This window comes from Hirundo rustica, chromosome 12, assembly GCF_015227805.2.
Source record: "Hirundo rustica isolate bHirRus1 chromosome 12, bHirRus1.pri.v3, whole genome shotgun sequence".
NCBI classification, from domain to species: domain Eukaryota; kingdom Metazoa; phylum Chordata; class Aves; order Passeriformes; family Hirundinidae; genus Hirundo; species Hirundo rustica.
This window is the reverse complement of record NC_053461.1, coordinates 4,678,873-4,705,520: the sequence shown is the minus strand read 5'-3', so window position 1 is coordinate 4,705,520 and position 26,648 is coordinate 4,678,873. Positions and strand designations below refer to the sequence as shown.

General features: G+C 41.9%; 1 protein-coding gene across 13 annotated transcripts in view; it reads left to right on the top strand.

Moving 5' to 3' along the window:
• The window catches only part of PBRM1 (polybromo 1), a 55,780-nt gene extending 29,709 nt beyond the window's left edge, over positions 1-26,071 (top strand). For 7 of the 13 annotated variants that reach the window (XM_040075873.2, XM_040075871.2, XM_058422282.1 and 4 more), the window contains 14 exons: positions 331-973; positions 1,827-2,038; positions 2,804-2,989; positions 3,827-3,984; positions 4,529-4,795; positions 6,141-6,286; positions 6,576-6,733; positions 7,383-7,566; positions 8,722-8,932; positions 11,361-11,562; positions 19,231-19,386; positions 21,709-21,779; positions 23,198-23,414; positions 24,208-26,071. In XM_040075873.2, the coding sequence (XP_039931807.1) occupies positions 331-973; positions 1,827-2,038; positions 2,804-2,989; positions 3,827-3,984; positions 4,529-4,795; positions 6,141-6,286; positions 6,576-6,733; positions 7,383-7,566; positions 8,722-8,932; positions 11,361-11,562; positions 19,231-19,386; positions 21,709-21,779; positions 23,198-23,414; positions 24,208-24,380 (2,984 nt within the window). In that variant the 3' untranslated portion in view covers positions 24,381-26,071. The remainder of the gene's footprint in view (positions 1-330; positions 974-1,826; positions 2,039-2,803; positions 2,990-3,826; positions 3,985-4,528; positions 4,796-6,140; positions 6,287-6,575; positions 6,734-7,382; positions 7,567-8,721; positions 8,933-11,360; positions 11,563-19,230; positions 19,387-21,708; positions 21,780-23,197; positions 23,415-24,207) is intronic. The other 6 variants (XM_058422285.1, XM_040075879.2, XM_058422284.1 and 3 more) reach the window with 3 other exon arrangements.
• Positions 26,072-26,648: the final 577 nt, after the last annotated feature.

Sequence of the window (26,648 nt, the reverse complement as noted above, 5' to 3'; positions counted from 1 at the left end):
GACAGCTGTAAGACCAAAATGAGTTTAGAGGCGTTTGCTAATGATGTTAGGTAGGAAAAGGTGTTTTCCATGCTGAAGCCTGAGGATGCCCTTCCCAGGTGGAGCATGGGGAAACATTCTGTGTTTGCCAAAGAGAACATTAAAAAAAAAAATTAGTGGAGTTATGAAAAATAAGAGAATGGGATGGGCTCCATGTTGTGAGGCTTCTGCTCACACCATGAAGTTGTTCTTCCACGAGCAGCTCTCCGGTGGCAACCGGAGACGGACAAAGAAACGTTGCAAGTTCTCAGTTTGTCGTGTAAACTTCCTTTTTTGTTTTTGTCCTGCTAGGCAGGAAAAGCGGCATTTCTCCCAAGAAGTCCAAGTACATGACTCCGATGCAGCAGAAGCTGAACGAGGTGTACGAGGCGGTGAAGAACTACACGGACAAGCGCGGGCGGCGGCTGAGCGCCATCTTCCTGCGGCTGCCGTCCCGCTCCGAGCTCCCCGACTACTACGTCACCATCAAAAAGCCCGTGGACATGGAGAAGATCAGGAGCCACATGATGGCAAATAAATACCAGGACATCGACTCCATGGTGGAGGACTTTGTCATGATGTTCAATAACGCTTGCACGTACAACGAGCCGGAGTCTTTGATTTATAAAGATGCTCTGGTCCTCCACAAAGTTTTGCTCGAAACTCGGAGAGAGATAGAAGGAGACGAGGATTCTCACGTGCCCAACGTCACTTTGCTGATTCAGGAGCTTATCCATAACCTCTTTGTATCCGTTATGAGCCACCAGGATGATGAGGGCAGATGCTACAGCGACTCCTTAGCTGAGATTCCTGCTGTTGATCCCAACTTCCCAAATAAACCTCCTCTGACTTTTGATATTATTCGAAAAAATGTTGAAAATAATCGCTACAGAAGATTGGACTTGTTCCAGGAGAACATGTTTGAGGTGCTGGAGAGGGCACGGAGAATGAACAGGTGAGCAAACCCTTATTTTTCAGGTATCCTTTATCATGAGTTTCGCATTTAATATTAGACAAAGGCTGAAGTTTTTTTAAGGTGTTTGCTTGCCTTGATATCAGTGTTTGGAAAACTAAATCCCACAAGCTCTGTCAGGTCTTCAGTGGAATGTTTGCTTTGATTGAAAACAAGGAAGAAGTGAGTTTTCTGCATTTTGACAATAATCTTCCAAAGGAGCACCTTATGACAAACAGGTTCCTGCTAACTTTCAAATTGAAAAAGTGAAGAGAGCTGTTCTCTAACTGTTCAAATAGTGAATTACTCTTTTGAGGCAATCACACTTGGGTGAGTTGTGGTAACACTGTGCAAAAACTATGAACACTTGCAACTTTTTGTAGTGTTTGCTTGGAAATGTGCAGGGGAGACCTTGACTGTGAAGGAGAGGAGGTAAAAAATTATCTTAAAACATCTTCTAAGAGGAGTATGGATAATTAAAATAAGCCAGTTTTGTTAATAGTAGTGTTATTACTCAAGTTTTCAGAGGTTAACAGATTGTAGAGGTCCAGTGACAAGTAGCCTTGGTCACAACTAGTTACCTTTGATTTTTCTGGCATTTCAGGACTGGTGTTTACAAAAATACTGTTTTGGGTAAACTATAATGCAAATTGATAGTGGACTAACAAGTGAAGCGTCACTTAATGCTTCATGGATTCAAGTCAGTCTCTGCTGCTGCTTATGAGTAAGCACAGAAATCTATTGGCAGAGTGAAGCTTCCAGTTGATCACAGAGTGGTGATTGATGAGTGGGGTTGGGCTCCTGTTTGACCCTACACAAACTCAGTTTTTACTCTGTTGCTCGTGTTTCTGTACAGGACTGATTCGGAGATCTACGAGGATGCGGTGGAACTTCAGCAGTTCTTCATTAAAATTCGAGATGAGCTGTGTAAAAATGGAGAGATTCTGCTCTCACCTGCTCTCAGCTACACCACCAAGCATCTTCACAACGATGTAGAAAAGGAAAAGAAGGAAAAGCTGCCCAAAGAAATAGAGGAGGATAAGCTAAAAAGGGAGGAGGAGAAGAGAGGTAGCTACTTTGGTTTCATTAACCTTGAATGCACTAAATGAAAAATATACCCACACATATGATGTGTTGCTGCAGCTTTGCCTACTGAAAGGACCTCAATAGTCTGCTTGTCCCCCAGTCTTTTATTTTCAACTTATGAGAGATTTATTTTATTATGATCCTTATGAGCCAGGCCAGAGGGCTTCTAAGAAAGAGATGTAGGTAAATATTAACCCTATGTGAACTCTTTAATCAGAATACATTGGGGTACTAGTAATATTTCAAGGATACTAAAAAAGCAAACACTAGGTTTTTTTACTTTATTTCTCTGCTGATAATAAACTTTACAATGAATATTCCCATTGACCTTTTAGTCTTTCTTTTTTTGACAAATACTGTTGGTGTTGTCTATGATCATGCTTCTAACACTGCTAAAGAGCTGAGGTTTGATAAGCCTTTTGTGTTTTGGCTACTGTGGATGCGAAGAGGAGTGGGCTTGCACTTGTTTGTAGAGCATGAAGCCTACCCTGAAGCAGGGTCCATGTTCCATTGTGCACCATGTTTAAAGGAATAAATAAGGCCTCCAATTGCTCCTTTCCACCGATAAGAGCAGAGCTGTTGACACTTTTGTCCTTGAATCCTCTTTCTAACATCTTCCCTCACAGATGCCAGCAGCAGTAAAGTCTGGTTACTTCAGGCTCAAAGTGAGGCACTGACACCAGGAATCCTGGCTAACGTGGAAATGTGACATTACTAACACCTGGTTTTTTTCCTTCTTGAAACAAGAAGCTGAAAAGAGTGAGGATTCCTCTGGATCAGCTGGGCTGTCTAGTTTGCATCGGACCTACAGCCAGGACTGCAGCTTCAAGAACAGCATGTACCACGTGGGGGATTATGTGTACGTGGAGCCTGCAGAGGCCAACCTGCAGCCGCACATCGTCTGCATCGAGAGGCTCTGGGAGGATTCAGCTGGTAAGGATGTCCTTACTGCAGGAAAACACTTCTTCTTACTGTTTTAAGCTTCCAGTTTAATTTTTTTTTTTTTTCCCTGTGTAGATGTTTACTTTAGTTGCAGAACTGTTTGGAGCAGTGAGGTTTGGTTTTGTGGTTTTTTTTTTGTTGTTTCCGAGTTGGTTTTTTCTAAAGGATATTACAAATGGAAATTTCTTGGGACAGTATGTGCTTTTTTTGGTGGTCGTTATCTGCCTACCCTCAAATTGTAAGCCTTGCAGGGGTGGGATTCTGAGTGGGATGGACTCCTTGTGATTTAGGTGCAGATGAACACTGTTTTTCTGTGCTGAGAAATCGGAACCAAAGATGGGCACAGGTTTCCTTTGATTTATGAAAATAGTACACATTTGTAACTTCTTTATAAATCATTGTTATCAATTCGAGTTTGTCATCATGTAATTTGTCACAGGATAAAAGGAAAGAAATAGTTCTTTAAACTTGAAAACAGTTACCTGAGACTCTTTAAATAATCAGGTGTTTGTTGTGTGCACTTCAAAGCCATTTCAAGGCCTGAAAGTCAAGATCTGTAAATAAGAATGAATTTCTCCTTTAGTTTGCTGAATCAGGTTTTACTGGAGAAATAACAATTGGCAGGCTTTTAAAAAAACCTTGTTTTCCTTTTCTGAAAAGTTGAATACTGCCCTGCTTAAAAGCAGATTGCTCTTTGTATAAATGACTACATGGCCATTTGATTAATCAGTCAATTGCTAATTGTTCTTACTTGGCTCATGCACTAGAGAATGTAATTTTACCTTTTTTTTCTTTCTGTCTCCCTTCTCTTTGTTTTCTACTTTAAAGGAGAGAAATGGCTCTATGGCTGCTGGTTTTATCGACCAAATGAAACCTTTCACCTTGCAACACGAAAATTCCTGGAGAAAGAAGTTTTTAAAAGCGATTATTACAATAAAGTTCCTGTTAGCAAAATTTTAGGCAAATGCGTGGTCATGTTTGTCAAGGTGAGAGATTATTCATGCTAATTTATAAAACAAGTAATGCTTTCTGCTATTTCCTGTAGAGCTGTAGGCACTCTTAATGTAGAGCCATTCCACTAATACCTAACTAAAATAGGATTTGCTTCTGGGGGCTGTTTGGATCTTCCTTTGCTCCCTGAGATACGTGGTTCACCCAGGTGATGGAGTTTCCCTGCGCTGGTTGATTTGTGCTTATGGTCACCCCTGGCTTGGTGGATGTGTCCTTTTCCAAGTCAGAGCTCAGAAATCTTGTGAAAGTGATTCCAGGCTGCAGATCTTGTACTTGTTAATGCACTGGATTGGTAAATGAATAAATGCTCTTCTCACATGCCAGCCTGTACCGAATTAGCTCCTTCTCCAAGGGTGGGATTTCTTGTTTCTTGTTATTCTTAGTAAAACTTGAACGTCAAACTGGAAGAAGAGAACTCAGCAAAAAGCCTCCTGACTGAAGCCATGAGAGGGTGTTCACTGTGTGTCTGTGGGGTGTGGGTGTTGCTGAAATATTTCCTATTTTTCCTTCAATCTGCAGGAATATTTTAAACTGTGCCCTGAAAACTTCAGAGATGAGGATGTCTACGTGTGCGAGTCTCGCTATTCTGCGAAGACAAAGTCCTTTAAAAAGATTAAGCTGTGGACTATGCCTGTGAGCTCTGTCAGATTTGTCCCACGAGATGTGCCCCTGCCCGTGGTCAGAGTCGCTTCTGTGTTTGCCAATACAGACAAAGTCGATGAGGAGAAACACAGTGAAACACTGGAGGACAGTAAGGTGGGAGAAAGTATCCTTCATCTTGAAAAGGTATGCAAGGGGAACGTTTGTGTTTGACAGATAGAGAATGACAAAATATTAGCCCTCATGGCTTGGGTTTCACCACATCCAGACACAAATAGAAATGAATGTAGTATTTCTGTTATAAGTTACATTACAGGTGTTTGTAACATAACACAAACAAAATATAAATAGACGTAACAGAAAATAATAAACTGTGTAAACAAGCCTCTTTCTTGTGATCATGTGATGGGGTTGGTTGGGTTTTTTACCACTCCAGAAATTTACACTTTTACTGTAAAGCCTGCCCTAAGCCTAAGGAACCAGTAAAACAAAAAGTCTAATTATAGTTCATGGCAGTGCTGAAATGCTTTGTTGTGTAGCATTTCAGTAAAGCAATCAGTAGCTAGGCAGCAGTAAGTAATACATAATATTCTATTGTTTGGGGCCTGTCTGTGGTTGATAACTGAGTAGTTTATTGCCAAAATGCTTAAGAATATTTCTGTCCAACGTAGTGGATAAAATGGCTCATTTATTGTACCTAGAGTAAGAAAACAAACTAATGTAGGTAAATGTATTAAAATCAGTTAAAATTAATTAGCTTTGTCTGAAATAAATTCAGAGCCATAAAAAAATAAGAGACTTATAAAATATAAATCACTAAAAAAAAAGGTGAAAAATCCACTTTGCATTTTCTAGCAGAACCTGAGAACACAGTACCCAGCGCCCATTCTCACACACCTAGTGGGTATTAGTGTATTTATTCACATCATGACAAAAGATGGAATTAATTCTACTGAGAGAATGAAAACTCAAAGGATCTTTTCTTTCCATGCCTTGGTGAGCACAGCCTGTGTTTCCTTGGCTTTCTGGAATCCCAGGCTGAAAGATGAAATGAGGCACAATTTGAGTTTTTGCTAAAAAGTAAGAAATTAAATAGGGCAGATGGTATGAATTTGTAAGCATGGAGTGTTCATATTACTGTATGAGAGAGTTGAATCATTATATTTTTGTGTCTGTTAGCTTGGCCATATATTCAGTTCTTGCTTCCTAAGCACATTACTGGGCTTTAAACCATCAAAGCTGACAAGGCTTGGCTGGGCCAGTTTACTTCAAAGCACTCAAGCAAAAAAGGACCTGTACATTACTTTTCTGGCAAAATCAGAGCTTTGTGAAATAGGAAAGCTTGTGACAGGCATGGAAGGTGTCTTTGGCTTTGCAGCTTTTATTCAGGAATTTTCTTCACACAAATCTCTGCTTAGTGCTTAGTTATTGTTAGCATAGAGTAAAGCCTTTTACTGGTACCTGGCATCTCTTTATTTCTGTGCTTAGTTTTTCTCCTTCCTCAAGTTTCTGAATGCTTCTTCTTCCGCAGGACAAAGAAGATGTTCCAGTAGAAATGTCCAATGGGGAACCTGGTTGCCATTACTTTGAGCAGCTCTGCTACAATGACATGTGGCTGAAGGTTGGGGACTGCGTCTTCATAAAATCACACGGGCTGGTGCGGCCTCGAGTCGGGAGGTAGGGGCAGCTTCTTTGTTTGTAGTTTACAGCTGTAAAAATAACTTGGATAAAAGGGGCTGGTTGCAAAAAGGTATAAAAGAGGATGGGAAAAAATGTGAGTGAAGTGTTAGAGGGTCTTGGTAGATGGAGGTGGAATTTTAGCTGCCTAATAAAAACCTGGTCCAGTTGTACAGTTGGAATTAGCTGTTCTGTATTCATTTTCCACTGATGGCCTTCCTGAGCATCCTCCTGCCTGATTTGGGAGAAATGGCCTTTCACTTACATTGCTGGTTTGGTTTCTTTGCAGAATTGAGAAGATGTGGGTGCGAGATGGAGCCGCATATTTCTTTGGTCCTATCTTTATACATCCTGAAGAAACTGAGCACGAGCCAACTAAAATGTTCTACAAGAAGGAGGTGTTTTTGAGTAACCTGGAGGAGACCTGTCCCATGACTTGCATTTTGGGTAATTATTCATTTCATCTGATGGATATTCTCTTTCCCTACACTGCCTGAAGTGATTGAAGGCAATGTGTAGGCTTGATTCCAAGTTTGTCTCTTTCATTGAGGAAGGGAGGAGATACTATTCAGTGAGTTTCTAATACCTATTCCTGCCTGTGGGACCTGTGGTGAGAAGTCACTATAAGGAATCTTTCCTACAATGATGATATGAAAGTGAACGTTGTTTGCAGCCAGAGAACAGAAAACTCCATTACTCTTGCATATTACTGTGATGACTCCAGTACATATTACCTGGAAAGTTGAAAGGAAGAGGAGGAGGAGGTTGAAATTTGATTTGTTGCAGAAGATGATGGCTGTTTACTTGTTTTGGAGTTATGATGCTGTGATAAATACAGTAACTGACAGTGGTTGTGGGGGCTTGTGATTTTGTAGGTTCTTTAGTACTTAAAAAAAATACAAAAGCTGTTTTAGGTTGCTGTAGGTTTCTTGTGAGTGCCATTATTTGATGGGAATGTCAATTGATGTGTTTTCCATAGTTGCGCCAAATTCCAGGAATCTTCCAGACTTAGGCAAAAAAAAATGGACTTTCCACACTTTTAAGAAAAAGTCTGCAAGTGTGGCTGCCTTCTTACCCAGCTCTTTCATTTCTGCAGGAAAGTGTGTCGTTCTGTCATTCAAAGACTTCCTCTCCTGCAGACCAACAGAAATCTCCGAAAACGACGTTTTTCTTTGCGAGAGCCGCTACAACGAAAGCGACAAACAGATGAAGAAATTCAAGGGGTTGAAGAGGTTTTCACTGTCTGCGAAAGTTGTAGATGATGAAATATACTATTTTAGGTAAAAATGTGAGGGGAATGAGGGGGTCACCTGAGCAATCTTCAGGATTGTGGGGGACTGGCAGCTAAGCCCCCCCCCCGGCCTCTTGGTCACTGTCCCACAGTGGGACAGGGGAGAGAATCTGAAGGGCAGAAGGAAGAAAAACTCCTGGCTCAAGTTAAAAACAGTTGGAAAAGTAAAGCAAAGCTACATGCACAAACAGAGCAAGACAAGGAATGAATTCCCTATTTTTCATCAGCAGGCAGATGTTTAGCTGTTTCCTGGAAAGCGGGGCCTTGGCACATGGAATGGTTACTGGGAAAGACAAATGCCATAGCCTTGAATGTACCCTGTCCTGTCCTCCCCGTATTTTATTGCTGAGCACGGTGTCAGAGTATGAAATACCCCCTTGGCTGGTTTGGCTTAGCTGTCCTGGCTTCTCCCCTCCCAAATCACTGCCCAACCCCAGCCTGCTGGGGCACAGAGTAGGGAAAAGGAAAAGCCCTGATGCTGAGCTGTTCAGCACTAATTACAGCAGCATGTGTTACCCACACTATTGTCTCACAGATCCAAAACACAGCACCCCTTGGCTGCTGTGTTAATTATTAACCCATCCCAGCCTGAGCCAGGACACCCACAGAAATCAGAGGTGTAATTTCAGATAACCACACTCTAGGGAAGAAATCCAGATAGCATCGGTCTTTTTATGGTCTTAATACCAATGGATGTTTTCTTTTTCTTCCTCTGACCTCAAGAAAAGCCATTACTTTATCAGATTGGTACATTCTCTTGGATATTGTGAAAATACTTAAGTGGTCATTATGAGTAAGGAACATTCATATTAATGAAATAAATATATTAAGTTCTAACTTAAGTAAAATGTGAAATCTAAGGAAGCTGCCTTCTATTGTAGAAACGAAGTACTTGTATTGAATTCCCCATCTAACTCATAAAAAATCCTTCTGACAAGTGACTGAAATGAAACACTGGCCATAGACACAAAATCTTGCTCAGGGTTCTGAAAGGAAGCATAGGCACATCTCAAGTCACCATTGTTTCTCTGTTGTTCAGTCAGAAATAAAGCAAAGCTGATTTTCTCTTCAAAAATAAGCTCTTTCTCCTGTAAGGTATGAGTCTGTTCTCAGCTGCTTTTTGTCTTCCTCCTCCACCTTCCAGAAAACCCATAGTTCCTCAGAAAGAGCCATCTCCTCTACTGGAAAAGAAGATTCAGCAGCTGGAAGCAAAATTTGCTGAGTTGGAAGGAGGTGATGAGGACATGGAAGAGATGGGAGAAGAGGAAGGTGATATGACTGAAACACCTTCTATGCCTCAGCTTCAGGCCCCTTTAGCCAGTGATTTGGATATAATGCCTTATACTCCACCACAGGTAAGGAATTTCCTTCAGGAGCCCTTAAACCTTTATAGTCCACGTTCTTTTCCCAATCCAAATGAAGAAAGTAACATTTTATCATATACAAACAAAGGATTTACACTGAAGTTTACAAGTGTATTGAGTACATGACACGAAACCATTTTGGCATGTCCAGTATGATATCCAGGTGATAGCGTTTCATTCCATTAAAATATTTTTAAAGAAAATCATTCAGCTGAGGAAAACCCAGGGCATATTTTTATATATTAGTGTTGTTTCTAATAATGAGGTTTTCTGTGACACTTATTCAGAAGTATCACGTCTTTATATAAAATTCAAATAAATATATAATACAGTAATTTATATAAATTTTCTTACACAAGCCCTGGAATTTGTTTAACTGAGTGTGGAAGCAGAGCGATGAACTTCTTAAGCTGGAAACTCAACTAACCAAAAAAGTTTGTTTGCAGCTGGATTAAACCCTTTATCTGAGTCACCACACTCCCACATCCAAGGTAATGCCAGTCTTAAAGTGGCAATGGGAATGATCTGCTGGGAACAGGAGGGACTTTCAGACACTTTTGTGACCAGCAATATGGATTTCCGCTGCATTACATTGAAAGGATGTGATCCCAGGGTAGAAATGTCTTCGGATGTTGCTGAAGTTGAAAGCTTTTGCCTGGTTTGAATGTGATGTTTTGCCATGTGGGCAACCACCAAATGCATTTTCCTTGCTCTCATTTAACGTGCTGAATTTTATAAGCAGCTTGAGAATTCTTGAAGAGTATTCCAATGGAAGTGGAATTTTATCTAACAACCATTAAACCCCAGAACTTTTAAACTTTTTTTTTTTCTTCTGTCAACAAAGAAGCTCTTACAACACCTAAGTATAAGAGGAGAGAAATCAAGTGAATATGTGATATTGGGGGGCTTGGCAGATAGGTGGGTGATGCTTTCCTGCTGCAGTTTGCTGTGAATCAAGTCAAAGTGCTTAAAAAAAAAGATGTGCAGCTTCATGTTTTGCTTCAGCAATACGGCTGAGAAAAGGCATAAAAGGGGGCTCTGGTTGATTTCTTCTTCTAACAAGTCTGAAAGTAAATACGAAGTTATCTGGCTCCAGTGGAAAAGACTTTTTGTTTAAGGGGTGTGTATGGGAGATGGAAAAGAACTGAGAATGCAAGAACCAGATTTGGAATGCTTATGATTTCTCCCAAGTCCTGTCTGCCCTTCCAAACTGGCGGGGAGGCTTTTTCATTACATTACTGTTACCAAAACTGTTACAAGAATATATAGGCTGAAACACCTGGCAAACTTGTAGCTCTCTACCTGCAGATGTTTCAGAGGCCAAACACATAATTAGATTTCCCTCCTTTTGGTTTGAGAGCTCTACATCTTCCCACATCAGTGTGGGCTTGCCCGAGAAGCCAGGATGGAATCTGCCCTGTATATCATCCCAAACCCTGTGTGGAGTTTTCTTCTCCTCCTCCAGACAAGTTGTCTTCAGGTTCATAGCGAAAGCTTCAAGGGTGGATTGCAAGTTAGTACAGTGAAGTTTAGAATCACATTTAAATGGGCCTCAGTTCATCTTGCTTAAATTGATAAGCAAGACTTTTAAAGCATTTTGGTATTACTAGAAGTTTGTTTTTAGCTGAGAGGAGAGTGTTGAACTGTGGGGTCGAAGCAGCAAGTAGAAGGAGTCAGTAGCATGGTCAGAATTTCAGGAGAGGAAGGAAACAGGTGAAAATATTTTTGTTTCCTTTTTTGCCTCCGCCAGGTACTTGGAAACAATGGCACTTTTCAAGATGTGACAGATTTGTAGTGTTTGGGGTATGAGGAAAGGCTTTCAGAGGGTTTTGATGTGATGATACATTTGTGGATCTCATTGGTCAGAGTGTGGATGAATTGTGGTCTTCTGTGACAAATATAGGTGGAAGGGCCTTCGAAAAGGGGCTCTAGCTGTGGTATCTCAGTACAGAGATGTGAGAATAGGTTCAGGTTTTTGGTGGCTGAAAACATCAAGGAGCTCTCACCGAGGGGCAGTCATAGTAGGAAAAGCAAAGGAGCAAAAATTTTTGTGACTCATCGACATAAGAACATGATGTGAATCTGTTGTGCAGGTGAACAGTGATCAACAAAACTGGGCTTTGGTTTTTCAGGGAGAAATGTAATGAGAAATGAACACTGGAGAGAAAGGAAGGTCTGGTAGGCAAAATAACATTTAGAAGGTGGGGTGAGGGAGATTAGGGATTGCAAAGGCCAAGGAAGAAGTGGGGGAGGCATTTTCCTAAAATGTGCAATGGCAAATAAAATATTTTTCTCAACTTGTGTTGGCAACATCTCTGAAGAGCTCGATGGACGAAATCTGTGGCATGACACAATTCCTTTTGTTCTCTTCTGGCCTTCTCTTTTGTACACTTGTGGTCATAACTGCTTTTTCTCACAGTCCACTCCCAAGTCTGTTAAGGGCAGCACCAAGAAGGAGGGATCAAAAAGGAAGATCAACATGAGTGGGTACATCTTGTTTAGCAGCGAGATGAGAGCTGTGATTAAAGCTCAGCACCCAGACTACTCCTTTGGAGAGCTCAGCAGACTTGTAGGAACTGAATGGAGAAACTTGGAAGCAACAAAGAAAGCAGAATATGAAGGTAAGTAAAAACGGGGATGCTGAACTCTTTTCTGCCTTTTTTTTCTTTCTCAGCGCTTTCTGTTGTTCAGGTGACAGGTTTAATAAAAGAAAATATTTATGTTTGTGTTCTGGACATACTTTAAAGAGAAGTTCATATTGAAAGATGGCTGAAGAGGAGCAAAGAGCTTGTTTCAGTTATGTAGAGCACAACTGATAATTTAAATGTCTTTGCCACAAATAACCAAATTAACAAAGACCAAGAAAATGGGGACAAATTAGAGAAGTAAAGGGGTGTGGAGCTCCTGGGCTAGAAGTCAGCTGGAAAAATATTTTGTCAGTGTTTCCCTAAGGAAGGACTGATGGGTATTTTGGACAAGAAGCTCTTGAGAGCTGTAGCAGCAGGTAAGAAAGGCTTACAGGGGTGTGGGGAAAAGTTCATTATTAACAGTACTTAGAGTCCTAAGAGGCCTAAGAGGTAAATATGACCTATTTTTCAGTACAGTATTAATCAACTCTTGTAACTGAGTTTGTCGAGAGATTTCATATCCTGAAGTAAGCCTAGGAATATTTCATAATTATGAGATACTTTAGCCCTGTCTTTCGTCCCTTTCTTCCCTTCTTTTCCTCAATTCCTTCCCTCCTTTCCTTTCTTTGCCTCCCTCCTTTTCTTCCCTCCCTCCTTTCCTTCCATTCCTTCCCTCCCTTCTGATAAATAATCGTTGTGTTTTAACTTTTCTTTGAATAAAATAAAATACAGCTGATCTTTAACAGCCAGCCCTTACCCAAGCCAAGTACACGGGCTTAACATCCATAGTCATTTCTCTAGTTAATAGCATGTCAACACTATTAACTACTGTATTAATGCAACATTACTGAAAGAAAATGCTCCTTTGGATAGGAACATTTCCAACACCCTGGAAAGTTACGGCCCAATTAAATGATAACTTTGAAAATGAGGTTTGATAGATTTTCTGCACGCTCATAACTTGAAGGCAGCTCTGATCTTGAGGCTGGAAGCTTGCATGCTGTCACTGTCCGCTCTCAGCCACCACAGTCCTTTCTGAATTTTCAGCAGCACCTCTCTGCAGCCTGGAGGGTAACGCAGCACCCTTTGCTCTGCGAGTTTGCTCTGCAAATGCTGCAAAGGGAAATGGTAACGCTCGTTCTCTGTGACACTACCGGGGCCTTACTTTGTTCTGTAGCTGTTTCCTTTCACGCCCTTCTAGGTGCATGTGTGATCTTTTTATTGGCAGATCCCTCCTTAAAAGTCTCATCCTTCAGCAGGAGGATGGCATGTCACTGCTTCCTCGCTTAGGGCAGCTTAAAGTCCTGCACTTCTGCAGGAGGGCTCTGTTTGTCCACCGTGTTAATGATTGTCTGTGTGCTTCCATTTTAATCTTCCTCCTCGAGTAAAAATTTCCAAAGCTTTTGGAGTCTGAGCTTCAGTTTCCCTGGCTTGCTGTCTGTCCCAGGCTAGACTTACTTTTATTTGGTTTGGAGGGGTTGGGATGGGGTAACAAAGTGTCCAAATTGTATTTGCTTACCGTGTGTGAAAGGAGAGAAACTCCGCTCCTGCCCCTGTGAAGAGTCAAAGCTGATGTGTTCCCTGGTGTGGATGTGAACCAGGGAGCAGGGAGTGGGCATGGTTTGAAACCTCAGTTAAAAAGGGCCCTTCCATTTTCTGATGAAAAGTGGTTTGCATTTTAGATCCATTTTGACCCACTGAAATTTTTGTTTGGTTTCTCTGCAGGGTATTAGTTGGTTTTTTAGCAATAATTGAGTAAAGAAGAGGCAGTGTTGGAAGTGCCTGCATGGCAATATAAAGTAAAATAAAACGGGTTGAGGGAAAGGCCCGTTGTAAAGAAGAACTCTGTTCAAAGCAGAAGGTCTCTTTCCTGTCTCTTGAGATGTGTTGGAAATGTTTGAATGATCTCAAGTCCTGGCCTATGTGATTTGGGTTTATTATGGAGTATTAGGGCGAATGCTTTAGGCTGAGCTTTCAGATACCTCCTCCAGTTCCCTTTGGCAGTGTTATTCCATTTGTTACTTCTGTGGCAGTCAGGGCATGGGTAGGGGTTAGGTAAGACTTGAGTATTGTCCTACATCAGGTCCTTCTTCAAACCTCAGCACTCTGAAGTCTGATAAAGCTGAACACTTAACAGTAATTTCTCATTCATCAGAGTGTCTCTTTTGCTTTCATCTGACCATTTTTTGTTTTTTAGCTGGCCAAAAGTAGGTGAGAGTCAGAACAACTGCTTCATCTTTTCCCGAAGTGCTTGCTGTGCTCTGGAGAGGATTTTTCTCATTTCTCTGCTTCAGGACCTACCTTTAAATATCTTGTGTAATTTGTGCTCAACTGCATCTGAGTTGCCTGTATTAAATGTAGGACTTCCTCTGCGTCGTCATCACTCCCTGAAATTGCAGAAGTGGGAAGAAGGAAGGAAATGCCTTTGGAAATGAAACTGGTCTTTGAGTGTATGGAATTAGTGCTAGAAGCTGCACAGACAAGTTTTAGAGGAGTCAAAAGTGTGATAGATATTCAAAGTCATGTCCTAGAGGAAGTGAGTAACACTGGCAGGATGCTTAACTTAATCTCCTTGATGAACTTCTTCTTAGCCTTCTTTTGACAGAGGACCTTGATTGCTGGTTTAGTGGCAACTTCCATCTTTCACCAACTGCAAGAGAACTCATAGCCCTGCATTCACTGTTAAAAATTGCTGGAGATGTATCCTGCATCCATTTATTCTTCCTTGTTCCTCATTGTGCCAGTCAGACACAACATTCAGAATAAAGAAAGCAGGAACTTACATGCCCCCGAAGCACCTGGAGTGGGCAATCAGTATTTCTCCTTTTTTGTTTGCTTGGCTTTTGTTTTTTTTCTTTCTTCCCATGACCCTTTGCCCCTCCCTTAATATAAAATTGTCCTCTGGTCAGATTACCCTGCAGTAGATGTTTTGTTCTTGCAGTCACAGTGAGAGACTTGATTGAGATAATGACCAGATTCATCGTACAAAGGACACACATGACCTCCAGTGAGCAACACAATGTGAGTTAGACATCTTCAGAAAAAAAAAACAAAAAAAACCCCAAACTCATAGGGGACCAAAAGGGGAAATGACAGAGGCAGAGAAGAATATTTTTGGTTTATCAAACTGCTGCTTGTTATATTCCAAAAACTTAGGACCAATATGCACTAGGGAAACTTTACAAATGCTCCCCGATTTTGCCACCACTTATCAGCTGTGTCAGTAGAAAAATACACGGGGAGCCCACAAATGACCGTGCCACCAGCTGGCACTGCTGTCTGCTCTTTGCAGCATCCTTTAGGGCACACCTGGCAGATGTGGGGCTTCAATTCCCCAGCTGGTAGAGGATCCACCCAAGAGCTGCTGGCCTGGGCTGCAGCTGGTTTGGCTGAGCCAGTGGTGGCAAAACAGGGAATGTTTTGCTATGTCCTAGTGCGGGCCGAGCCTAGTGCTGGACTGCTGCTTCATGTTGGTGTTATTATCATCAAATTTGTTCTTTTAAATTTTTTTTAAGTTAATTATTTATTTTATTTTATTTTATTTTTTTAAAGAAAGAGATGAAACTTTGTGGAATATTTTTCATGAAACGTTCTCTAAAAGTCTTAGCTGCAGCCACATGAAATCAAATCATATGCTGTATTAAAAAAAAAAAAGATTCATCTGTTCTACTTTATATTTGACTTAAACTATGCCAGTGTCTGACTCTAGTCCTTTTTAATGAACAGATAATATTTTGCAAGTCTGGGTTACGAAACAGAACTGAAAATCTAAAATACTTTTACAGAGCGGGCAGCTAAAGTTGCTGAGCAGCAGGAGAGAGAGCGAGCAGCACAGCAGCAGAATTCCTCCCCCCGGGCAGGCACTCCTGTCGGGGCTCTTATGGGGGTGGTGCCGCCACCAACACCAATGGGAATGCTCAATCAGCAGTTGACACCCGTTGCAGGTAAAACGTAGGAGCTATGACCATTTTTTCCTCATCCACTTTATCAACCCCCTTCATAACTCCGAACACTCTCTTGGGTCACGTTGGAAGCGAAAGCTCCCGGCTCTTGAGTCCTTCTTCGTGATGAGCGCGCCTAGCGCAGCGGCGGCCGGCGCCGCTCGCTCCGGCGGAGAGCAGCCTGTGGAGGATGCAGGGAAGCAGGGCGCTCCTCGTGCAGCGCTCCCGTCCTGGCGGTGTGCAGTCGTGGTTATTCGCTCTGCCTCGCAGAGCTCACCTTTCGCCCTGCTGGGCCAGGAGGGCAGCGGCTCGACAGGGCTCCTAGCGCGTGCAGCATCTGTGGCAGTGGTAAAGCAGGAGGGAGATCGTTGGGGGTTTAATTGTCAGGGAGGTGAGAGGCCAACAGGGTCTAACCCAGATTTTAAATCCAAACTAAAGCTTAGTAGAGTTGCCTCTTAGGGCGCTGGTAAGCAGAGCAGACCAGGTTGTAGAGCCGTTGCAGAAACAAAGACGAAATGACGACATTGCTGGTTTTATCAGGTTATTTTTCAGAATAGAACTGAGCTTGGAGAACTCTTCCACGAGGTCCCTGTTGCTGGGTGTTGAGCTCGTTACCAGTTGTAATCCGGCTTGATTTCATAGGGAGTATGCTCGGAGTAAGTATTTCAGGATCAGATCTGAAGACGATGTAGTCCGCCGAAGAGTCTTGTATGGAAATCAGCCATACATGGGTGAGAAACTTAATTAGGTGTGACCTGATAGGTTGTTTTCCTTCCCCAGTTTCTAATTAAAATAAGAAATTGCTTCAGTCAAGGTCAAAATAGTGCCAAGTAGATAAAAATGAGTATTTGGAGAGGTTTTGGTTTGAGTTTCGGGGTCTTTTTAACTTTCCCTTAAGACATTCCAATTATTCCATTTATTCTTTTGTCATTTTTCTTTTTCTTTCTCATCTCATAGGCTGTGGCCTTATTTCGAGCTGACAGCCTGGAGCGTTTTTTCATCACGATCTCTAAACCCCTCTCAGTAAATAGGCTGCATGGATGTTTAACTGAAGGCACATTTCTCTAGTTGGTTCATGATCTCCAGGTTGCAAGGCATTTGTTTACACCGAGTTGCATTTTTCTTTTGGCTTTTTTTCACTCTGTTTGTGGTAATTTCCCTCTGAACTGTTTGCAGTTGGTGTATGTTTGTGTGTGTGTGTGTGTGTGTGTACACTTACCTGTGCATATATTAAGAAAAAGGAGGGGGGAAAAAAAGAGTTTCCCAGTGCTGATCTCTTTTGTGAATAATTTACTTTGATCTAGAATATGTAGAAATACCATCCTCTTGTGGTTGTGTTTTCTTAGTTTGGTTCTTGGGATATTTTGGCACTGAGTCACTTTTCCAATTTTCAGAGGCAGGTGTTGGTGGGCAGTAATACTTGCTGTTAACACTTCCTTAAAACTTCCCCAAAAATGTACATTCTGCCAACTACACATGCTACCTTATTTCCTGTGACAGCAAACTTCAATTTCAGGCCATTATCTTATTCAAGCAGATCAACACTCAAGGCTCTTCGCTTTGGCTTTGGGAAATTCTTCCTTAAAATAGATGATGGAAGAGATCCTTCTAAACTCTTTCTACTTTCGTGGCCCACTTGAAAAATACCGTCTTTTGGTTTTCACAAGTCCTCCTTGGAAGTATCTTGTTCTGTTTGGGCCTCTTTCACATCCTCCTCCGTCCTTGGATTGCTTTTCTCTAGTTCAGAGAGCTTCTCCATCACAGAACTTCTTTATGGCCCACAGGGCCAGGGAATCTGGAAGCCTTCTGAGATGTGTTTCTCTTAGTGTGCAGCACTTCAGTGTCTTCTGCATTTAGGTATTGCAAAAGTTTACTTAATCTTAGGTTGCTATAATAAAAATCAGGAGAACAAGTAATTTCAAAGACATCCTAAATCACAGTTGTGGGAGCTGGAAATAGTTTGGCCATGTTTGCTAATTTAAAATAAAAGTTTGCAATTCATACATGGGGTAAGAAAATGCTGCTCTTACTTGGACTGAGCGACAAGAACTGATTTCTCATGGAGATTTGATGGCACCTTTATTAGCCAGTTGTTGAGTATTTTAATTGGAAATGTAGAGCTAAGCTTCCATGATTGATAAAAATGGGTTTGATTCCTTGGAGAGCTTTTTGTTTGTTTGTTTTAAAGCTTCAGAAGGGCATTAACGGCACTGAAGATGTGTCAGCAGCTCGGGGTGCACTGGAAGTACCAGGCAGTGGCTACAGTGTGAAAGCTCTTTCTGCCAAGCAGGCTTTTGTTGTGTTTCTTCTTTTCCTTTCTCCGTTGGAAATAGAGATTTCCCTGTAATAAAGAGCTACAGATAAGGTTCCAGATATTTGAAATAGGTACCTACAGCATATTGCACCTGTCAGTCTAGGTGCCCTGTGGAAAATGAAGGCTCGAGGGAGATGAGTTCTTTATTTGCTTGGCATTTTCTCCATGTCAAGCTTTTGGGATTAGAGGTTTCTCACTTCTGTAACATCCTGAGGAAGTGACAGGTTTAGCTTTTATTTTGGAGCTGCTCCTCCTGTTTCGACCCTGAGCTTGTGACAGCTTTGTTCTCAGTCAGAACTGATGAGAGTTTTTGGCCAGTCTCATTCCAGAAATCTCTGTTTTGAAAGTTCCTTTATGAATTACAGGGAGTGTGGCAACAACTTGGTGGTTTCTTCGAGCAGACTATAGAAGCCCCAGAAAATCTGCATTTCTAACTTACCTCATCTCTCTAGACCTGCTTCTGTCCTCTGTCATCTTTTCACTGTCTTTCCAACCCCTTTCCTTGCTTACCTGGCAATGCATCCATTTAAATTAAACATTCCAGGGCCCAACGAGTGTAGTGCAGTTATACTGTGTAGGTTCACTACACAGATAGCAGAAATCTGAGCCAAAGCCAGAGAAAGCTCTCAATTTTCTTCCCTCATGTGCAGAAAACTAAATTTTTGAGCAGCAGCACGACACAGTGTTTGCAGTGTCACTGATTCTCCTCTAAAGACACCTTGCAGACATGGACAGTGATATTCTGTGAGGGACTGCAGGTAGCTGCTTTCACTTCAATATAATGCCATGAGTGTAAGTTACTTTAAACCCAAGTTTAAAATTTGTTACTGCCTTAGTTCATAGTGGAGATGGTTTAATAAAAATCACCCATCACTGCCATTAGTTTCAAGTATTGTGAATGTTGTAGGGCTTTTGTGCATCAGTTTGGCATGTGTACTGCAGGAAAATGTCTGGGGTTTTATTTTTGTGGCCTCTGAACTAGCCCACGGAGCAGGGCTGTGGGGCTGGCCAGTCAGTGTTGTGTTTGTAATCTGTATGCAGATGGCAGAGCTTTAAGCTGTATTAAAACTGCTTGCATTAGTAACATTTAATGGTGGCTGAATTTATTCCTTGTGTTAACATATCTGAGTATTCAACATTTATTGCCCGGTGAGAAACATACAAATACACTAAATACTAATTCATCAAAAGTATAGTGTTTCATATTTACAGCTTTTTTTTTTAGCTTTTGTTCCTTTTTTTTGTTGTTGTTTTTTTTGCAAGATACTAATTGTAGCGTTGTCTTGCTGTACTAAAGGTGCTTTTTTTGTGTGTGAGTGTGTGTGTGGATAGTGCATGTCTGTGCATACTGTGTAGACCATATTGCATGTTATTGATGCATGTTTGAAATTTATTGTGTCCTTCAAGGCATGATAAGTGGCTATCCACCGGTGCTGCCACCTTTGCAGGGCCCAGTTGATGGCATTGTTAGCATGGGCAGCATGCAGCCACTTCACCCAGGGGTGCCCCCACCCCACCAACTCCCGCCAGGTATGCCAGGCATCCCAGGCATCCCACCACCCGGTAAGAACCTCATCCTCATTCCCTCTTTGTATCATTGTCATGTACTTGGTTTAACCCATTGTTACAGGAGTTCTCCGCAGCTCGTTCTGGTCGTGGCTTTGGTTTGTGAGCAGCAGCGCTGCTGAAGATGAGGGATGTGCAAAACACTGACACAAGAGCGTGTCCAGCAAGCCCTCAGGGAAAGGGTACTGGAGGAACTTGGTGCTGCTCCAGCAGGAGTTTAGCTCCAGCCAAAAAAACTTCAATGATTGTGCTTGAGCTTGTCAGAGGTGTGAAAATCTGAAATCGGCCTGTTCATATCCTTATGTCATTTGAACAGCATCTCTACGCTCATCCTTTTCTTATTTGAAGTGGGCTTATATATGAAATTTCTTGTTCTCATTCCTTACCAAAGTCTTTTCCAGTGAGTTAATGTCAGACTGCACTGAAATAAGCCTGGTCATGTAAGACTCCTTGGTCACTGGGGCACTGATATGTTACTGTAAAACAGTGCTTAGATTAAAGCTTGCTGATAGAACAGTGACTGGAAACATGTAGGGAAAAGGTGAATTCAGTATTCTCTGTGGCCAAATTTTCAGTCGATTTCTGAGAGCATTTCTGCTGCATTTGCTACGTTTTTGCCACACTTCTGGTGAAAAGTGAGGCTTAAATGAAACAAGCATTTTACCGATGTTAATGCCATTAATGTGTCCCAATTAAGGGGAAAAACATTAATCTGCCCTCTGATCCTGTTTCCTGCTGATTCATTTTTTACCTCTGATAACTCATGTGCCTGTGAAAAAGATGTGCCATCCCTCTGTTCAGCTGCAAACAAGCTGTGGACAAAATGGTCTCATTTGCCTCCCCCTACCCCTTGCAATCTTGTTTAGCAGAAGCCCTGTTAAGAGTTTTATCTGTACATAAACCATTTTCATCGGGGAGTTCCCGTTTGCTTGCCTGGTGTTTATGAAATCCATCAGCATTCCACGTGCAGCTTGGCTGGAGTGCACCGCTCCCTGCCACGGCACCTAGAGGGAGCAGGACAAAAGCCGTGCGGTGCCACTTGGCACACGTCAGCCGCACGTGTGGGAGGTGAATCCAGGACAGCGCATCCCTCCCGAGGGCTGTTCCCACTTCGGTGGGCTGGGTGTTTGTGTTCAAAACTGACGGGATGTGGATTAGCAAAGAAACAATGTCTGGGAGCGGAGGCCACCCGTGAAGTGGAGCTCAGCTGGGCACGGCAGGTTAAGGGTGAAGCTGTGCTCTGGTACTGGGAATTGGGAGGGTGCTCTCCTCCAGACCCCTTCCCTCTGGACTAAAAATAATTCCACAGCTTGCGTTAGCAGTGTTTTTTCCCAACTTCTGACATACTGTTGGTATAGACACATGTAAAATGGGAGCTGTGATCAAATGGAAAGTGCATTTGGAAACGCTTTAGTGAGTGAACCCCAGTGGCACATCCTTTGATCGCTGATACAGAGATCGTGCATTTAACTCCTGTAAATTAAACCCTCAGGAAGAGCACAGTTAGTCTGCAGCTTTTGCAATGAATGAACACGAGAAGTGGCACAAACAGAAAGAAAAGCAGCAGCACACATAACTTTCATTTTTTTCAGACCAGAGCAGCTGTATGTAAAATGTCAGGAACTGCATGACTCTGATTTAGATCTGTACACTTTTGTATGTGAGACTGACACGGTTGTGCTGCATTCTGTGCAGTAGGGAATAGTCCCAATATGCTTGAGGAAAACAGCTTTTATTTTTTACATTGGTTTCAAACATTCAGGCTGTTTAAAGCTGAAACAGCCTTAAAGCTCTTGAAGCTTAACCGGCAAGTTGCATTTTGTATTAGTGAGACCTAACAGAATTGTGCAAAGGCCTGAATTTCATCCTGCTGTATTTTACAAAACTGAAAACAAGGAAATATTAAGTGTTGCTAAAGCAGATTAGCATTTCCTTTCTTAAAGGAAAGGACTTCAGGAAGATCCTGTCAAGCCAAAGATATATATTATAAATGAGAAGATGCTGTCAGGCAATTGCTAAGTAACATGAAAAAAACCTGAAAAGCAAAACCTATTCACTTTGTGTTTCTCAAATTAAAGTAATTCAACAGGCCACATACCAGTGTTTGGTAGTTGTCATGTTGGCTTTTTTTTTTTTTTTTTTTCATTCAGAAACTTGTGGAGTTTTTTATGGGGGCGAGGGGAATATTTGAATGTTGTGCATCTACTTAAAATAACTGTGAGCAATGATACCAAAGTATAAGTTCTTACTGTAGAAGACCAAAGAGGTATTTGTCACTGCTCTGAAGTAAGACTAATTATTTTATATTTTGGAATATAGGTGTTATAGGCCAAAATGTGTCCCCTATGGTAGGCACTCCAGCACCAGGAGCGAGTCCTTTTGGACAGCAGGTGAGTCATTTTTGCATTATTTATGAGGCTCTAAGGCTCAGAATTGGCATTTGAGCAACATCCCAGTTCAGACATGCAGGGATGCACATAGCTTTCGCAGGGAGAACAGAAATGAAGTGTTCTGATGTGTTTAGAGCCAGTTAATATCTCATACTCAGAGAGTATGCCTGTATTTGATGGTTGAATTGTTACACTCAGGAAGTTTGTCCAGTGAGGTAACTTCAGTATAAACATGGCAGTGTTTTGTCTTAGTTTTCTACTAAATTCATTTCATTTCAGCATACTGTGAAACTGCTGATAGTTTAGGTTTTGCATGCTTTGTGACACAGAGAGGACACTGCCCATTTTATCGGCTCTTGATGAGTAGGTAAAAAATACTCATATTTCACAAACTGGTTAAGCAGATGTTCATTGGAAGCTCAGAATTTGTGAGCTGGGTAACTGATGATCTGATGTTTCTTCTCAGTGATTAATGCAGATTAACTGTTCAGAACATTTCCAAATTTATTGACTAAATTTTTGCATCATCGAGAGAAATGTTGTTTTGGCTTGAAGGCATAAAGAAAGGGAGGGAGAGTGGCTGTGCATGGGCAGATAGTGGTAGGATGGAGGGGAATGGTTTTAAATTAAAAGAGGAGAGGTTTAGGTTAGATGCTGGGAAGAAGGTTTTATTCAGAAGCACTGACACAGGAGAAGCTGTGACTGCCCCACCCCTGGAGTCGTTCAGGGCCTGGTTGGATGGGGCTTGGAGTGACCTAGTCTAGTGGAAGGTGTCTGTGCACATGGCAAGGGGTTGGAATGGGATGAGCTTTAAGGCTTCTTTCAACCCAAACCGTTCTGTGATTCTATGAGTACCTGAAGTTAAGTGGTAAAGTGTTGATGTCATGACCTTGAGTTATTCCAGACCATGGGATGTCTGTGCTAAGAGTTCCCAGTACTGCTGGTTAATCACAGTGGTAGGAATTCTTCTGTGTGACTGGGAATTTTCCTGCCTGAGATTTTTGCCTGACAGCGATTCTGTGGAAATAACCCAGTTGTCCAAGGATCTGTGTCAGTTTGGATGTTTTAAATTTTGAACTTCACAGACCACAATATTTCAGATCAAATTAGAGAAAACATGAAGTAAAAAGGAGATAAAAGGTGTAATTAAGGTTAGGAGAGAAGAGATATGGTGATGATAACCAGAGTATATTTACATAAATCAGAAATATGAACAATCTCTGTTGAGTATGAATGGTTGGTTTCCTCTCTCTATGCATCCCCTGGTCAAAGCGTGCATCTCCAGGGAAATTTTCTTAGGCTTTTGCACGTAACCTCATTGAAACTCCCTTGCGTGAGGATGCCCCAAGGCCGGGGTGTTCCCTGCAGTGCCCCCGTGTGAGCTCTGTGGCGTGACCGTGGCTGGCTTTGCCTTCCAGATGGGGATCCTGGGCCCGCCGGGCCAGCAGGCGCCCCCGCCGTACCCCGGGCAGAGCCCCGCCAGCCAGCCCGTCCTGCAGCAGCCCAGCACGCCCATGTTCGTCTCCCCTCCACCAAAGACACAGAGGCTCCTCCATTCCGAAGCCTACCTGAAATACATTGAGGGGCTCAGCGCTGAGTCCAACAGCATCAGCAAGTGGGACCAGACCCTTGCAGGTAAGGCTTTGGGTTCCTTGTAACCCGTTACTTTTGCTTTGATAGAAAATGCGAAATAAATCTGCTGTTTGCCTATTAAAATATGAACGTGCAATTAATTCCTAAAGACAAAGCAACAGACTGAGAATATATATGTTATCCATGGACAAATTCCAGCAGTGTTGTATAAACCTAAGAATCAATGGTATGGGCTTCAGTTAAGAGCAGAAGTAGAGTATCTTATTGTAGAGTTGTATTTGCCTTTTTCTAGAACAAACCAGTAGGTAATTGTTGCAATGCATTTCCCACACACAAGCAAATGATTCTGTGTAAGGAGAAGAGTTTTGGTTTACCTCTGAACATATAGGGAAGCTAAGTCAGAATCCTCCATGCCCTGCTCATTGGCACTGGCTCAGTGCCAGCACAGAGAAACCTGTTGGATCTTTTAGCTGCTCCTCGGAAGTATAGTGTTTCTACTGAGCAGCACGCCAAAAGCCCTCCTAAAACACTGAGTACTTAAGAAGGAGCACAGAGGCACTCAGGGCTTTTTGGGGTGTCTTAGCCAGGTGTCAGATGCTTCTCTGACACCTCCGCCCGGCTTTTGTTTTGTTTTGGTATCGTTTGTTATTTTCTCTTTTATTAAAACCTTTGCTTTACAAAACACACCTGAAGAGCCGCCTCTCAAATATTATTAAGCCATCTCTGAGAAGCTGCAGGCCAACCTGCAGGACTTGATACATCTTCATAGGCTCATTACACGCTGGCCTGGTGTCAGATTGCATCAGGTAACTGGAGCATGTCTTGGATTTCGCAGCACGGAGACGAGACGTGCACCTGTCCAAGGAGCAGGAGAGCCGCCTGCCCTCGCACTGGTTGAAGAGCAAAGGGGCTCACACCACCATGGCCGACGCGCTGTGGCGCCTGCGGGACCTGATGCTGCGCGACACGCTGAACATCCGCCAGGCCTACAACCTGGAGAACGTGTAGGCACGGCAACGCTCCTGCTCCAGGAGTTCATGGGACAATAGCTGGTTTAGTTACTGGGTGGGAAGAGATAACCAACAATAATTTGTATTGCATTTTACTGTACATTGCAAGACCATTTTTATATAAGGACACTTTTAATAAGCATATTTCACTTTTTGTTATATTAAGTTGACTTTATCAAATACACGGATTTTTTGCATATGTTTCCTTTGTTTGAAAGGCGATTTCATAAATGGTTGAGTGTAGTCAAGGATTCATCTTTCTTATACTTATTGCTGAGAATCTGATGCCATTGTTTTTATATAAAAAAAAAAAAAAGGAAAACAAAAGTATTTACGGATTGATACAGTGGAATGTGAATTAGTCATAGTTTACATCCTATAAGAATGTGTGTACCTGTGCTTGTGTGTGCTGGCCACTTCGGGCAGAACTGCTCGGGTGTGAACAGGGAGGATCTCTTAAAAGAAGCTAAAGGTAAAATGTGCTTTGGCACTAAGGAAAATTGGCATTCCGAGTCAACACTGAGGCGGCTGAGTGGGCTACAGCAGCTGTGGAAGTGCTGCTGTAGATGGGACAAGGGTGTCTTGACTGCTCATGTTGTCCAGTCCTGTCCAGTTATTTAACTGTGTAGCCAAGGCCATTGTGATCCTAACTCAGTAACACAGTCCCTGTGCTGGCAGGCCCTTAGAGGGGAAGTGTTTCATCTGCCATGGCCTGTGCTGGGGGTTCTGCGATGTCCCCAACATCCAGCAGTAGGACAGGGAAGCTCCTTCCCTGGGAGATTCTGTCTGTGCTGGAAGAGGCTCGCAGAACTCGAAACCAGCTCAGGTCTTGGAAGGTAAGTTAGGGGAGAAAAGTGGAGTTGTTCTGTTAGTGAAGTAATGTGACTTTTTTTAAAATTCACTCATACTCTGTTCATGATTGGGCATTGTAAGACATTTTTGTGTTCTTTCTTTAAATATTCATTAACCTTAGTGAAAGTTTTGCAATGGAAATTTGAGTGAAATTTGATGCTTAAATTAACTTGAAAGTAAAATACTACTGTATGGTATGGTATGTGTAAGGTCAGCATACCCAGTACATTGGAGAAATAGAGTACTTGCATTGCAGCCTTCAAAGGGTTTGGGGTTGGTTTTTTTTTTCTTTTTTTCTTACCTTTTTTTTTTATTATTATTAATCTAAGTAAAGTAGGTATCAACTCTTCTTGCCAAATTTCAAGGTTGTGGCTGCCTTCTGCTAAAGACTTACCTGTCCTCATAACTAACCACCCTTTTGGACTATAATGTTATTTGTTTAAAGGTAAATCCTTTCATTTATTTAATTTTGGAAAAAGAATTAATACTTTTGGATTGCTTTAAGTAACTGGGAAAGCTCTATGAATTTGGGAAAAGTCAGGAGGACTTTTGTCCTTGTGGGCACTGCAACTCAGTCCAAATGAACTGATTTACTGATACATTTCATTTATGCTAGAGATGTTCATCATGTGGAAATGAGTTCTAAAGTCTGTTAGTACAGTACATTTTAATTTCAGTATATTTGGCAGAAGGTTAAATTAAATATTTTCCTTCAAATACTGGATATCTTAGGGTTTGTTTTGCCGGTGGAATTAATACTCATGAGAGAAGTGACACTTGCAAGTATAAACTGTGGTTTAATTTTACTGGCCAATTCCTCTCCCTCTCCTATTGCAATCCTCCAGTCATTGCACAAAATACCCCAGGTAATTATAAACAGGCACTTAAGGACAGTTTAGGTCAGATGTGCAATGGATGTGAAGGAAATGGAGCAAAAAAAACATAGAGGGAAATTACAGTTTTGAACTCTACAAGTAGCACACCCATGGTACATAAATTCTTTACTGGCCTTTGTAAATTACCAATTTTATTTAATAAACTAGAAATTGAATAGTCTTAGACCACCCCTATAAAATGTGTTTCAGTTACCATAGGTTTTGCAGTTTTTAGCCACAAAGATGGGATGTTGAAGTGAATCAGGCAGCAAAATCCTAGTTTTTGAGCATTTGGAACTATCATGGATTGTACTCATACACCACCAGATTCTCCTACTTCTCAGCATTAACAAAAAATACACCAAAGAACCTGGGAATAATTTTAATTAAATTATTGTTTTATTTATTTTCTTTTGAGGACTGGATGGGACTCCCTTTGGAGCCTGTATAACTCAGATGTTTAATTTATCTGAAGGTCAGTGAAGAGCAGATGTGCAGCACTGGCTCTCTCCTGCCGAGCAGCTGAACCTTTCACTGCT